Source organism: Mustela lutreola, chromosome 3 (genome assembly GCF_030435805.1).
Source record: "Mustela lutreola isolate mMusLut2 chromosome 3, mMusLut2.pri, whole genome shotgun sequence".
In the NCBI taxonomy this organism is placed as follows: domain Eukaryota; kingdom Metazoa; phylum Chordata; class Mammalia; order Carnivora; family Mustelidae; genus Mustela; species Mustela lutreola.
In genome coordinates, this window is record NC_081292.1 from 208641507 (window position 1) to 208656571 (window position 15065).

A 15065-nucleotide genomic window follows, 5' to 3' on the forward strand; every position below is an offset into this window, starting at 1 on the left:
CTCCGGACGCGCAGATCGGGCCCGGCTCCCGACTCGGATTCTGAAGCGCCGCCGCACGTTACCGCCGCGAGGCGATCGGCGTCGTGAACGGCCACGCGACGAGGCTCGCTCCGAACAGCCTGACCTCCTCTCCGTCTCAGGTGAGCGCACGCGGCAGCCTGCACCTCCTCGGCGCGTCCCCCGGCGCCTCCCCGCCTGCGGGCGCCCCCACGGCACCAGGCGCAATCACGGTCCAGCGGCTGTTCGCTTGCGCCCCGAGCGCGCCGCCAGAGCACCACACGCAGCCGGCTGCGGGCCGCGGCCGTCGCGCGGCGCCCGCGGCACAAACTTGCAAGCCCGCCCTCAGAAGGCCGCGGCCGCGCGCTGCAGCGAAGCCCCCGCGGCGTTCAGTCAGGACGCGCCGAAGCGGTCCGACGCCCGCCGAGCCCCGCCGAGAGGCCGCGCTCCACGCGCGCGCCCGAGCCCGGCGGCGCCCGCTTCCCGCCCCTTCCGGGCTGGGGGCCGAGCGCGCGGGCGGCGCAGGGCTGCCGGAGGTGCCCTCGCGCCCAACCCGGCGAGCCGAGGGCAGGGGCTCTGCAGACCGACAAGAGGAGCATGAACGCCGTCAGGCGCACAACACTACCTTCTCGCGCGCGCGCGCGGGGGCGATGGCCACCCACGGGCGGACCAGCCGGGCCCGCCGAGCTCCCAGGATCCACCTCCCGGGCCCCGGACCCGCCCCCAGGCGTGCGCGGCGGGGCGGGCACTGGACGCGCAGCTCTTAGTCCCGCCCCGCCCAGGCGGCGTGGGATGGACGCTGCCCGCAGCCAATCCCCTGGCGGCGCGTTCCGCTCCGGACGCTTCCGCAAGCTGTGCGGCGCCGCGCGGAGCCGATCGCTGGCGCGGGGGCCTCAGGAGCAGCCGTCGCCCGCGCGCTGACGGGGTTCCGAGCGGGCCGCCGAGACTGAGGCGGCGGGTGAGTGGGCACGAGCGGCCGCGGGGGCTGGGCTGCTGTCCGCGGCGGGAAGGCGCTGTGGGGCAGGGAGGCTGGCGGGGAAGGTGGACTGCGGCTGCGTCGGCGGCTCCGGGTCGGCGGGCGCGGACCCGAGGGCCTCCGAGGCGCGTCCCGGGACCGCGTCGCTCGCCGCGGTCCTGTGGGCGGGGCGGCCGCGAGCCGGAAGGGCGAGTCTGAGGCGGGCGTGGGAGCCGCCGCGGCTTTCGCGGAGCTTCCGCGGGCCGAGCGCTCCCGCCGGGCGAGGGAGTCCCCGGGAGGGCCGTCGCCGCCCTCGAGGCCCCGGCGTGGGCAGAGCCGAGCGGCTCCTCACGGTCCGAAGCCCTGACGGAGCGCGGCGGACGCCCGGGAAGGCTTTCTGCTGTGGGGCGGGGCGCGCCCTGTGCCTCCAGCTCCGACGGAAATGTGCAGAGCTTTGCTGTTTTCTTTCCCACCGCGGACGGTGGACAGACTGTGCTGCGGCTCCTCGGAGCCCGGCCTGCGGCTTGGGAAGACGGGGACGCGGTGACCGCGCCTCCGGCTCCGCAGCAGCGCGGGCGCGCGGCCCCTCGAGCCCCGGCGCGTCCCGGCGTGTGCCGCTGCGCTCGCGGAGCCGGGCCGCGGAGCCGTGCGCTGGGCCGAGCGCGTGCGGCCCTTCGCTCCGGAAGCGCGTGCTGGACGGCGTTGGGAGCGATTCCTCGGCCGCGGCCGCTCGCGGGACCCAGCGGCCGGCGGCGTCTCGGACCTGTCGCGGGCGCGCCTCGCGGGCGGCCGTCCCCGGGGCCGGAGGACGTTCTTCGGGGCCGCTGCTGCCTTCGAGGGAGGCTGGGAACCGAGGCAGCGTCGGCATTGCAGTCCCGGGGGACTCATACCCCGTCTTCCTGCGACCGTCATCTCCAGTGCCGTGGAAGGAACAACTCAGAAAAACCAAGAACTAAAATTTTAGGGGAGTTGAGGAGTTAGAGGAGGAAAGGCTCGTTGTTGTGACTTCCCTTCTCATGAGACTGAGAAACCAACCTTCGCCCTTGACCGCCAGGTTTCCCACCGCCGTGAGTTCTCCCAGGGTCAGTGTTTAAAAAGCGGGGACTTGCTCCTGACCGCTCTTTGGAAGCAACGTTACGTTAGGTACAAGAGTCTGGCTATTCAGAAGACTGGCTGCATCCACTTTGCCTTTTTCTGTCTTTAATTCAATTATAATCAGCAAACGTAGGAGTATCAGGTGTGCGGGATAATGATTTAACGACTCTGTAGGTTTCTCAGTGCTCATCAAGTTAGATAAACGTAGTCTTGATCCCCGTTATTATTTCACCCATCCCCTCTCACCAGCCGCCTCTGGCAACCACCCCCGTTTGTTCTCTGTATTTAAGAGTGGTTTGTTTTGTTTTGTTTTGTTTTGTTTTTTGGTCTTTTTGTTTGTTTTGATTCTTAAATTACGTATATAAGTGAAATATATTGTTTGTCTTCCTGTAACTTACCTCACTTTAGCCTTACATCCTCTAGGTCCGTCCACGTTGTTGCAGATGACAAGTTTTCATTCCTTTTCATGGCTAAATAATGCTCTATTATACATATATTTGCATCCACACATCTTTATTCATTCACATGGGAGTGAACACTTGGGTTGCTTCCATATCTTGGGTATTGCAAATAATACTGCAGCTTTGTTTTTTTATGTTAGTTTTTTTTCTGTTCGTACATTTTTCTCCTGAACTTTCACTTTGGTTTCATGATATAATAAAGTTTAGGTTTTCTCTTTCCGTTTGCGTTTTCCTGTCCATTATTTCATTTAGGAAAAACAACATGCTAGAAGACAAGCTTTAGGAAAGAGATTTTAATTTATTTTTTCAATAAGATCCATAAAAATAAGTGTTGTTTGTCTTACCCTGAAGTCCGATGTTAACAGTTATTTACTGCCTTCATTAGCATCTGCAAGTACTATGTTTTGGTGGGTGTGTGTGTTCCCTTACAGAACTAGAGAAAAATGATCCCAGTGACACTTAGTTTTTCATGCCAGAATGAAGACTGTTTACGTTTCCAGTTATATCATTGTTAATTCATTTCATTGCTTTCCTGCAGAGCAAACATGAATGTTGGAGTTGCCCACAGTGAGGTGAATCCAAATACCCGTGTAATGAACAGCCGGGGTATGTGGCTAACATATGCCTTAGGAGTTGGCTTGCTTCATATTGTCCTACTGAGTATTCCCTTCTTCAGTGTTCCTGTTGCTTGGACCTTAACAAATGTTATACATAATCTGGTAAGAATTTCACTTTATACAAAGCACCTAAAAACCTACGGTTTAGTATTTGTCAGGGACTGAGGGAAGAAGAAAAAGGGAGTTGCTGTTGAATGGGTACAGTTTCAATTTTGTAAGATGAAAAGAGTTTTGGAGATGGATGGTGGTGATGGTTGCATATCAGTGTGAATGCACTTAATACCACTGAACTGTACACTTAGAAGTGATTATGATGCTACGTTTTATGTTATGTGTATTTAAACAATTTTTTAAAAAGTTTAAAGCTTTATGCTATAAAGAAGAAAAACACATGACTTAGTTTAATAGTTTTATTGAGATATAATCATATAGAATATAAAACTTGCTGACTTACAGTTCAGTGATTTTTTTTTTAATACATGTGACAATTTTGAAGAATTCTAACCTGGAATAGGATTATATTTTTTTCTATAATACTTAATATTTAAACATTGGGCCCTTTTTCTAAGTAAGGCCTCTTTTTTCTTCCTTATGGTTTTATGGAATCTAGAAAATAGTAGGTCATTTTAGCAAAAATTACAAGACACTAATTCAGGCTGTTACAATATATTGACTAACAAGAATGCTTCAGAAGTAATTATGGTTTTTGATTAACTGGAGACCAATAACCATCTTTGATTTCAATCCTTGTTAAACTTCAGTCCTTTCTAAACTGCTTGATAGTGACCTCTCTTATCTTTAACAGTCTAAGAAGGCAGAATGAAAGAGGAGAAATCCATTAGTTGAGTCTTATAATTGACTCCAGACTAATTATATTTTTAAAGATATCCAGAAAATGAGGAACATGGGATATTAAGGCAGGGAAATATAGGATAAATAGTTCTTTTTTAAATTAATATTTTTAGTTCTTATCTTCTGAAGGGTATTTGAATTTGGAGGAGAACAAGGGTAATGTGGTGACAAAAACAAATAAATGTCATTTAGTCCATTTTGTGTGATGGACTTTGGTAGGACTATTTTTAAGTAGTGACTTCTCTGAAATATTTTACAGGAGTTATATACATTTTACTATATCCGTTTTACTATCGTTTTCTTTGGCTTTCATGAGATCACTTTTTCCTAGATATATTTCTCATTTTCCCTTTTCTCTTTCTTGTAAATTCTTCCTTCTGTTTTCCTCTCCTAAATATTTCTGCCCCCAAGGTTCAGTTCTTCATCTCTTTTTATTCTGTGTATTCTATCAAGATTACTTCATCCTTATTGCCAGATCATCTTGTACCTTAAGCCAAACGATTATAAATTGAACTCATTCCTGGTCTCTCCCTTACCACTCACAACCTGTTCCTCTGGCTTTTTTCCTGATCTAATCTAAAGGCACCACTGTCTGTCTGGTAAATCAAGCCAGATAGCTGAATGTCAAAGGTAAAGTGATTCTTGTAAAGAATTATCCAAATTGAGACTGTTTTGAGAGTAAAAGGGAGCGCTAATAAAAACTGTTCCAAGAAAATAAGTGTAAATCAGGACCATTCATGCTGTCTAAGATACGTGGTCAGTCTATTTTAGATTAACTCCTTTTCCTCTGCATTCCATATCCATTTAGTCAGAGCCCTGTGTTACTGCTTTACTGTCTCAGTTTGATCCCCACTGGGATTGCTATAATTTGTGCCCTTATTTTTTTCTCAGGTGGATTACTCTAGTAGATTAAATGGATTCCTTGATGTTCCGCTACCATCCTCCATTCCAATTTGGCAGAGTTATTTTAAAATGCACATATGCTCAAGTCATGCTCTGAGTCCTTCTATGAATCCTTATTATTTCATAGTAAAATAAGTTCCTTATGTGGCATACAAGACCAGTTGATAACAGTACAGTGTCAAGAAAAGGACTCAACCTTATCTCAGTGCATCTCCAAACATGAGTATTGCTCTAACAGTAATGAAAATTATCTTTTTATTTTGGCTTAGGCTCTTTTCCCACTATTTTAATACCCTCCCTCAACCCTCCTCTGCTGAGCAGATTCCTACTTGTCCAGGAAAACTCGAATATCTCCATCTCCAGGAAGCTACAGAACTTCTATGCTGCATTCTTTTAAGTGTATTTGTCATAGTTTTATAATTAGGAATCTGTCTCCTTATTTCCCATATCTCTAAAGACCTATGTAACTGCTTATTGAATTAGTCTGTGTTCTCATATAATTTTCCCTTCTCCAGTGGCACATGTATTAAATATACTTTAGAAGTTACCCTCTCCCCTTGCCCAGATGTTTTCAAGTTGGTTGACTGAGATTTTGAAATACAGTATATGTCTCTGAACAAAGCATAGGTAATTGACAACTTGTTGGAAAGCACACTTTTGACTTATTAGTTCACCACACTAAAAACCTAACTACCAGCCATTGATGTAGCAATTAACATGACTCCAGATTTAAATTTCCTTTGAAGACAGAGTACATTAAACCAATAAAATATTAAATAGTCCTGAGCCCTTTTAAATGGGAAAATAGACCTACTTGTTATCCGTGGTTAGAAAAATTACTGCCTTTAACTTTCTGAACCATACAGTAGAAGCCAACAGTGATTGTTTGTATTCATTTTTACAGTGCTATAGTTCACTTTTAGAGGTATTAATATTTCACAGAATTCTCAGCCTAGCTTTTTAAAGAATGAAAATGTTCTGCATTTTTAGCCAGTAAATATTAACGGCTAACCATGAGCTACATATTTTCTTCCCCAATTTTTTTGATTTGGGTATAAATTTTCCATCACTAAATTTTATGGAATAACTATTAAAAATAATGGGGTAGAAGATGTATGGTCATATAAGATTTTATTCTTTTTAACTGAAAAGGATATATAGGATATTCTTTTTTTTTTTTTTTTTTTTTTTTTTTAATTTATTTATTTGACACGCAGAGATCACAAGCAGGTAGAAAGGCAGGCAGAGAGAGAGGAGGAAGCAGGCTCCCCACGGAGCAGAGAGCCCAATGTGGGGCTCCATCCCAGGACCCTGAGATCATGACCTGAGCTGAAGGCAGAGGCTTTAACCCACTGAGCCACCCAGGTGCCCCTATATAAGATATTTCTGTTTGAATATTCTAAACACTAGTGATACATGTAATTTGAAGGAAGTAATGAGAGGATTGTTTTTCTCTTTAATGTTTCTAATACATGCATGGGTTGGAGTAGAGATTCTTAACTTTTTGGGTCCTATACTCCTCAGAATTTAACAGACAATTTCTGTTTAATTGTCTCCTGTAAAGCCCATGTGAGAATGGTTTCCTTGTGCTTACAGAATAAACATTCCTTAGCTTAGTGTCATCTTGGCTTAGTATCTAGTACTTGCTGTATACCAACCTTTGTTCCTGAGGTGTTCAGGCTAATGGGAGAACAAACATGTAAACAATGCTAACAAAATATATTGTGCTAGTATTTTTAATAAAAGTATTTTTAATAAAATTCTATACAAGCACATAAGCTATTACTAATGAGGGAGGCTTCACAAGGAGTTGTCGCTTGACAAGAATGAGATAGTTGATAAGGTAGCATCATAGCTTTTGCCTCAGCAGCAAAGAACCTCCACATTGGCCATATACTCTGACTGTACCTTTGGTAGCAGTTTCTTCCCTACATTATAGTTGCTTCTGGATGTCTTTTTCTTACTGTCTCATAGAAGATTGCATTTTTTTCAAGGCTGTGGACGTTTCTTACTCAGTTTCATATGTGCATACATGTCATGTGTCCTGTACATATAAGCCATTTATTAAATGCTTTTTGACTTAAATCCAATAGAACAAGAGTGTGTTTCTGTATAGCTTAGGTGTTATTGTAGCTAAACAACTTTTGAAATGCCTGATGGAGTAACTGGAAAGTAGACTCAGTTTTGAAAAGAATGGCTCTCTTAACTTAGTTAATAATATAAAATTTCAAACCACTAATTTTTCTTTTTTTTTCCATATATTTATTAAAAGTTGAAGAAGCAAAAAAGATACCTCATTGTGACTTCTAAGACGAAAACTGATGATAATATTTAGGCAAGAATATTCTGTTACTGGTGCTCAGTGATCCATCCTGCAATGAAGTACTACCAATGATCTAAATAGAATCATAAAATCAAGGATACAAAATCTAACATATATTGGGTTTTTTCCTAATGACAAAATTATATGTTCAAACATATCCCCAGACATAATGGATTTTAGTAATGTTTTATACTTTCAAAAAAGCTAACTTCAGGGCCACCTATGTGGCTTAGTTGATTAAACATCTGACTCTTGATTTTGACTCCAGTCATGATTTTGGCATCCTGAGATTGAGCCCCGCATCTGGCTTTTCTCCTTCTCCTTCTGCCCCACCCTTTAAATCAGTAAATAAATCTTTTTAAAAATTAACTTCAAAAGAAACATTATTGGGCATGGTGGCGATTTGAAAACCAAATTGAGTTGAACATTATATCTACTATATAACCATCTTTGTTGTGTTAGAAAAGAACCATTGAGACAAAGACAGTCTTAATATTTTCCAAACCATTTTCCCCAATGCAGAAATTTTATTATTATTTATGAATTTGTATGTTTTTATAATTTTGTAAGTATCATCAGATTTATTAATATGACCCTAAACATTCCTATACATCAGGGATAAGATACTCTTGTTTCCTGAGTGGGTGGCTCAGTTAGTTAAGCTGCTGCCTTCTCTGCCACTCCCCTTGCTTGCGCTCTCTGGCTCTGTCTCTCTGTCAAATAAATAAAATCTTAAAAAAAAAAAAAAAAAAAGAAAGATAATCCTGTTTCCCAATAGGAAAGGTATTAGAAAACCTAAATGTAATGATGTAAAGTTATCCTGATTTTGTGTGTGTGTGTATTTTCAGTTTAATAGAAGATGAAAACAGGTTAGTTTCAGTTGATCTTTTATTGGTTTTCACCAAATAATATTCATATGCCTCTGGAAGTTTTATTTTGCTTTGAAGAAACTGGCCACAGCCTTTCACAAATATTATGAAAGCTTAAAATTTGAGCTGTTAAGTTGAATCACCCATACTGTCATAAGCCCTCTGGAACTATCTTAATGCTTACTGACAAATACTAATTTTATATTTGGTATTGATTATATAACCCCTTGCTTGTTTTCCAGGGGATGTATGTATTTTTGCATGCAGTAAAAGGAACACCTTTTGAAACTCCTGACCAGGGTAAAGCAAGGCTCCTAACTCATTGGGAACAACTGGACTATGGAGTACAGTTTACATCTTCACGGAAGTTTTTCACAATTTCTCCAATAATTCTGTAAGTGGTGGAAATTTCTTAGGTATGAAGAAGATTGGGTAAGAGGGAGCGGTCCTTTTAGTAGGTTGAATTTCAATTAGAAACAATATTTGTTGAAACATCTACCAATAAAGAGCTACCACAGAGCATAAAATACAGGCAAAATTTTTAACAGCTGAAATGAACTGTTTTTACCTCAGTCAGTAATACATAGAGACAACATAGTGTGCCTATTAGTATGCTTAGATATTCTGGGTTATACAAGTCAAATATATCCTAGCTCATAGCCTTAAGTTGCTTACAAGAAAGCTAAAGATATCATCTTATCCCGTATCTTCCTAAACATGGATTTGGATGATTTCAGATGAATTTGATTGACCACCTCCCCCCTGGCCCTGCCCCCAATTTAGATGTTCAAACTCATTGGGAGACACTGCTGTATAGTTTATAGACAAGAGAAGTTAGGCTTTCATCGTAGAACAGATCTCGGTCAAATCCTGTGTTTATCACTCACCCTGCTTGGTTTGTTCATAAATGAAATTCTGACCACTAGTACATAGCTCAGTTTGATGACATAAGAAATAAATGAGATAATACCTATCTGTAAAGCATTTAACCTTAAGTTACCTCCTTTTACCTGATATTCAGGGCCTTTCAGAGTGGTTCCTGCCTCGTTTTCCCTCTGTGTGACTATTTTACCCCCATCCACCTCCCATCTGGTAAAACTTTTCTAGCCAGCATTTCTTGAATACTTCATACGTAGTCCTATTTCTGTGCCTTTGTTCAAATCATTTCTACTACCCCAGATACCTTCTCCTTTCATAATTTATCATTCTTTCAAGATTTAGATCCTACCTCCTCAATAAGGTCTTTTCCTTAGCACCTATCCTTAAGTAATAATGGTCTGTTTTGAGCGTTAGTAGTTATTACATATCCTTTATTTATGCCACTTTGTATTATCTGTGATTGTAAATGATTTGTTTGTGCAAAGAATTTGTCAGTGCATAGATTGCTTTGAATCCCACACTCAGTGTAGTTGCATACGTATAATGGACATTTTACATATATCTTAGTCAAACACTGGGTACCTTATAGCTTATATATAGTAATGCATCCATGATAAAATCAGTGCAGTCTGGAATAACTGGGAAGATTTCTTGGAGGCTTTAGGATTCCTTAAACTAGAATTTTAGATAGATGAGCAGAAAAAGGAAGGCTCTTTCAAATGAGAAGAATAAATTGATCATAAAGTGATAGATTTCTTTTTTCTTACATTGATAGCACTTTTAGGAAATTTTTAAAGGTTTTGTTCCAGCCCCCTATAAAATTAACATCAAAAGATTAATGATTTATATGATATAATAAAGATAAGTGCAGTAACAGGAATAATAGTTATACAAACAACCCTAAATTTGGATTTAAGCTCTACTGCTTACTAGCTGCATGACTTTTGGCTATTTCTTTGAAAGCCTCAGTTTCCTCATCTATAAAATGTTGAGGATTGCATTATAATTAATGTAAAAAGCCTGACATTTCTACTGAATTTTCAGTAAGAGCTATCACAAAATAGTCAACTAAAATGTACCTGTGTACAACATCCGTATTTCTAAAAATGTATTTTTGACCCACGGGTATGATTTCAAATATTCTGTGATTAAATTCCTTATATAACTGGAGAAACAGCATTAAAGCCATCTATATAAATTGATACTTTTCAGAGTGCTTTCATAGTTTCTTATTTGATCATCATTTGTCAGGTAGGTGGGGCATGCAATGTTATCCCAGATTTTTAGATAAAGAAATAGGTTCAAATGCGTTACCTTGTTTCAGTCTTACAGCTAGTTAGAGTCCAGAGCCCAGATAAAATCCTAAACTTCAATATAGGTCTCTTTCCGGTATACCCTTTGGTAACTGGAAATGGGCAAATGGAAATCTGGCATCTTGCAGTTAAATAATTCCCACCTTGGTTTTGCATCCCTTTGGAGGGTTGTCTTAAGTTTTCTAAGAACCTGTCATTTACACACAAAGTTAGTCTTTAATAAAAGACCTAAAGGGGGACATGTGCTACAGTATGAGAAACCATTCCAAGAAGATAAACTATTTCCAACATATCAGGTTATACATTAAACCCATAATGATTGTAGGAAATCAGATATGCTTACTAAATGCAAATGCAGATATGCTTACTAAATGCAAGCTATTTTGTTAGTGAAGGAAGTATAAAAACAGTCTTCAGGTATATGAAATGTGGAAGAAAGGGTTTAGACTGAAGGTTGAGGAGTATGGTTTATTTTTCCAGAATTTCTGATTATAGTTTGTGAAATAGGTGGAAAATTATAGAATTCCTCAATTTAGATGATTCTGAAAATGATATATGGAGCTCTCTGTGATTTTTTAGTTATACCTGAAAATAGCTGTTCTTTTCTAACCATATTATACAAGATATTTTTTTCCCCTTATTAGAAATTAATGACAGTACTTAGAGGAAAGGCTACTAGGATACTTTCCTGTATACTCTAATAGTACTAATTAGATGAACAGCCATAGCAGAATAACTTCTTAGTTATGGTCAAGTAAAGTATGATATTTTAGTCTTTACATCTTTTCTATAGTAGGATACTCTCAGTGGCCAGATGATGTGTTTGCACTCTGATGTTCCCCTGGGTAAAACTAGACAATTCTCACTTGATGGTTTATGGTCCTAAAGGTAGCTTAGTCTTGTTAAAAAAAAATTCTCAGATGTTGAATGTCTTTGAATATATACATATGTCCAATTCAGCAAAGCAGTTGGAATTTTACAGCAGTGTCTGTCAGTTTTCCAGTTAAATTGGTTGTCAACCTGTACAGCTACAATATGGAAATGAGAACATCAAAAGGGCGATCAAGTATTTGATTTCTTTCAAAGATACTGAATTGTACTAATGTACGAACACCCCATTTTTACAACTTTATAGCAGTAGTTTTTAACCTTTTGGTACATCACAAAGCCTTTGAAAATATGATAGATGCTTTGGATCTGGATCTTCTCTGCAGAAATACAAAACTGTACGTGAAATTGCCTTATACTTTAATGGATACTAAGTAGCAAACAGCTTGTTTTCTTTTAAGATTTATTTATTTATTTTGGAGAGGGAGAGAGAGAGAATCCCAAGCAGACTCCATGCTGAGCATGGAGCCTGTTGCAGGGCTTGCTCTCACCAACACCAAGATCATGACCTGAACCAAAACTGAATGTTGGACGCTCAACCAGCTGTGCTACTCAGGCGTCCCGCAAACACATTCTTTCAAATGCATTTAACATAATGGCAGAGATGTGAAATGTGTGTATATGCCTCCGTTAAATCACTTTTTAAATCCCAAATTAATTTAGGCCCCAAAGGTATTTATTGTTTCACTGGCCTTTTTTACCTTTAAATTTTTTACCAATTTTACATGTTACATATGTTTTTAATTTTTATTTCTGCAGATATTTTCTGGCAAGTTTCTATACGAAGTATGATCCAACTCACTTCATCCTAAACACAGCTTCTCTCCTGACTGTGCTAATTCCTAAAATGCCACAGCTTCATGGTGTTCGGATCTTTGGAATTAATAAGTATTGAAATGTTTTGGAATGGAACAAAAATGTTTACAGCTACTGAGTTTTCTGTAAGGAAGGAGTGGTTAGGAAACTGCACTGTTTCCATGATAATGTGAAATGAGAAGTATTTACATTGGAGGGCCAGTTGCTGGTTCTTCATATGCTGTTTTGAAGGGCAGATATTTACTATAAGATGCCTCTGTCTAATGCATGTGGTGTCTTTCTAAAGAGAGGCTTTACAGGCAGGCTGGGCAGGCCCAGCTTATAAGTTAAATGGCTGTAAAGTGAGGGTATAGTAGATAAATCCAAGGAAAGAAGAGATTTATAAGATACTAAGAACACCTTAGCTTATAATGAGTGGACATTATGTTAGGAGAAGAAAATTTCCAATCATTCAGTCAGTTTAAGCAGACATACATGTAAACCAGAATCATCTCTTTACAAGTTTATTACAGATCATTTTTATTACAGTTTATTACAGATCATTTTATATTCCTCTTGTGTTACATAAGAGGATATTTCCCTCTTGTTTTATACAAGCGAATCCCTACTTTATGATTGTAATTTTTTGGTTTTGCTGGCTCGACACTGTATTGAAGGATGAGGTCATTTTTACATTTATTAAGTTACTGTGAAGGTCCACCTTCATGACTGGTGATAGAAGACAGCCAGGCACCTTATAAAGAGCCTCTGAGTCAGACTTCTCATTTTGGAGCAGAGTGGGTTTTGTTGCCTTTCCAGACACAGGGCTGCTAATCCAGTGAAGAAAATAATTTATTTCACACAGTTAAAATATATGATAAGTTAAAGCTCTCTGCTTATTTAGTTGATCAATCTGATTGTGAAAGACTGCTGTTGTTTAGAAAAGGAAACAAAATGGACAGCTATTTAGCCGACCTGTGGTCTGGCAGAAACTGCTTCTCTAGCAGTAGTACCAAAGTAAATAATGGAGTCGTCTTTAGCGGGATTGCAGTAAAAAAAAAAAAAAAAAAAAAAAATTCTTTTCTTACATCCCCTGCTCTCAACCCCCATACTTTTCCCATTAATGTTTTGCCTTTCAATACATGAATTTTAGTGCAGATTAACCCAGAGTGGTAACTGTTTCCAAAGCAGCAACCACATTGAATTCTTGTGGCTTAGAGACACTTCCGATAGCTGGCATTAATTACAAGAAATAACTTATACTGCTTTGAGAAGGACATATGTCAAAAACAAAGTTCTGATACGGGATGAAACTGAAAAGTCCGCTAATATTTGTAAACAAAACTGAGTGAAAAGAGTTATAGACCAACTGAAAAATCAATTTGTTTCAATAAACTGACTTTTGGGGGCTAATGATCATTATTTTGTATTACAGAAGTACCGAGTTTAGAAATCAGTTGTGTAATAATGCTTTTGTATGTTTGTCTTTTCCCATGTATTTTTAAACCAGTAATCTATACTTGAATAAAACTTTTCTTTCATGTAAGATTATTGCAGGTAATCTCCAAATTCAGTCAGCAATGTCACATTTATTTTTCAAGGTTTTTTTAGGCAACTAAATTTGTAAAATGAAGGTAGTTAAAAATGTTCCTTTGCTTTTCTTCATTTTAAAGGCTTACATTTTTGCACAGACTTCAGAGATAGAAATCTACTTCTGTTAATGCAGGCCTTCTGCTTTTTTCCCCACTTATCACCCACCTTCGAAGTTTTAAAAATATTTATTCAATAGATATTTAAGGGCCCAGTCTTGTGTAGGTATTGTTTTAGGTGTTGTGACTATGGTTTGCGAGCGAGACAGACAAAATCTTTTCCCTTACAAACTTACGTTCAAATTGGAGAACAGATAGTAAATGAGTCAAAACATACTATTTCATGTAGTGATAACTGACATGGAAAAATATTAAGCAGGTGAAAGTCAGGAGAGCCTACCTCAGAAAGCCTTCACTAATGTTCCTAAGGTGATTTTTGGATGAGAAAGGCGTGATAAGCAAGAAGACAAGAGTGGTAAGAAATGAGGTCAGAGAAATAGAGTCAGATGATAAGAGGGCTCTATTGGCCAAAGTAATAAGCAAATTTTCTTCTAAGCTTGATGAAGCCATTGGATAGTTTTACATAGATTAAAGGGATCTGATTTTTTTTTTTTTTTTAAGGGTTACTGGCTAATGTTGAGAATAAAGTGTAAAGCAATAGGAAGCAGGAGGAATAGTTGGAAAACTACTACAGACAAGAGCTAGCTCCGACTAGGAAAATGGCTGATGAAGTGGTGAGAAGTGATCAAATTTGGGATATGCTTTTTGGTCTTAACACCAGGATGAATGGTTGTGTTAAATATGGTAGCTTACCAATTTCATAAGTTTGTATCGTTTTATGTTAAAAAAAAAAAAAACTTTTTTTTTAAAACAAAATCTGTAATGACTGTGACTATTATTTGGAACAAAAGTAATTATTGTGCTGTAATTGTTCCTAATTTCAAATCAGGAAACAATGGCAGTTTCTAAATATACATGAGTTCAGAACTACCACTAATTTTAGGATTCATTGGTGAATTTCCCCGGCAACAGTTATTACTGTGGAGTTCCATGGTGGTTTTCTACTTCCCTATTCCTTCTACATTTATTTATTCAATCATTATATTATTTTGGACTTGCAGATGTTTTTTGGCTTACAGTTCATTGTCCTTCCTCATTTGTTGTTCAAATTGTTCTCCAGATTTGGCATTGGAAGTCCAAGTTCCCAGTGATAATTTCCAAGTTGGCTTCTGTTGAGCTACACCCTGCCTCTTTTTCTTAAGCATAGAACTATTTTCTGGGCGCCTGGGTGGCCTGATCATGACCTGAGCTGAAGGCAGACGCTTAACCCACTGAGCCACCCAGGCGCCCCTAACTTCTAATCCTAGCTTTAAGTTTACTCTCCATTTGCCTCATCTGTCAAATGAGGACAGTAAGTAATTATTTCACAGGATCATAGTGAGGTTTAAATAAATTAATCTGCAACACTGCTCGGGACAACCGAAGTTAATTGCTAGTTATGGTCACTATTGTGACAGACAACGTTTTGA

At 40.3% G+C, this 15065-nt stretch overlaps 2 protein-coding genes across 11 annotated transcripts in view; one reads left to right on the forward strand and one right to left on the reverse strand.

Annotated features, from left to right (window-relative positions):
• PMS1 (PMS1 homolog 1, mismatch repair system component) overlaps positions 1 to 729 on the reverse strand; it is an 85973-nt gene extending 85244 nt beyond the window's left edge. Inside the window, exon 1 of one of the 3 annotated variants that reach the window (XM_059168602.1) lies at positions 623 to 729. The gene's annotated coding sequence lies outside the window, so the exon portion shown is untranslated. Of the gene's footprint in view, positions 1 to 124; positions 209 to 622 lie in introns of those variants that run through there. The other 2 variants (XM_059168605.1, XM_059168604.1) reach the window with 2 other exon arrangements.
• Positions 1 to 15065, forward strand: part of ORMDL1 (ORMDL sphingolipid biosynthesis regulator 1) — a 21019-nt gene continuing 5954 nt past the window's right edge. For 2 of the 8 annotated variants that reach the window (XR_009352116.1, XR_009352115.1), the window contains exons 1-3: positions 811 to 955; positions 3047 to 3227; positions 8315 to 8466. Coding sequence is in view for 5 of the 8 variants with exons in the window: in XM_059168620.1 (XP_059024603.1) it covers positions 3054 to 3227; positions 8315 to 8466; positions 11912 to 12047 (462 nt within the window). In the remaining 3 variants the exon portion in view is untranslated. Of the gene's footprint in view, positions 141 to 809; positions 956 to 1888; positions 2035 to 3046; positions 3228 to 8314; positions 8489 to 10076; positions 10203 to 11911; positions 13494 to 15065 lie in introns of those variants that run through there. The other 6 variants (XR_009352114.1, XM_059168620.1, XM_059168624.1 and 3 more) reach the window with 6 other exon arrangements.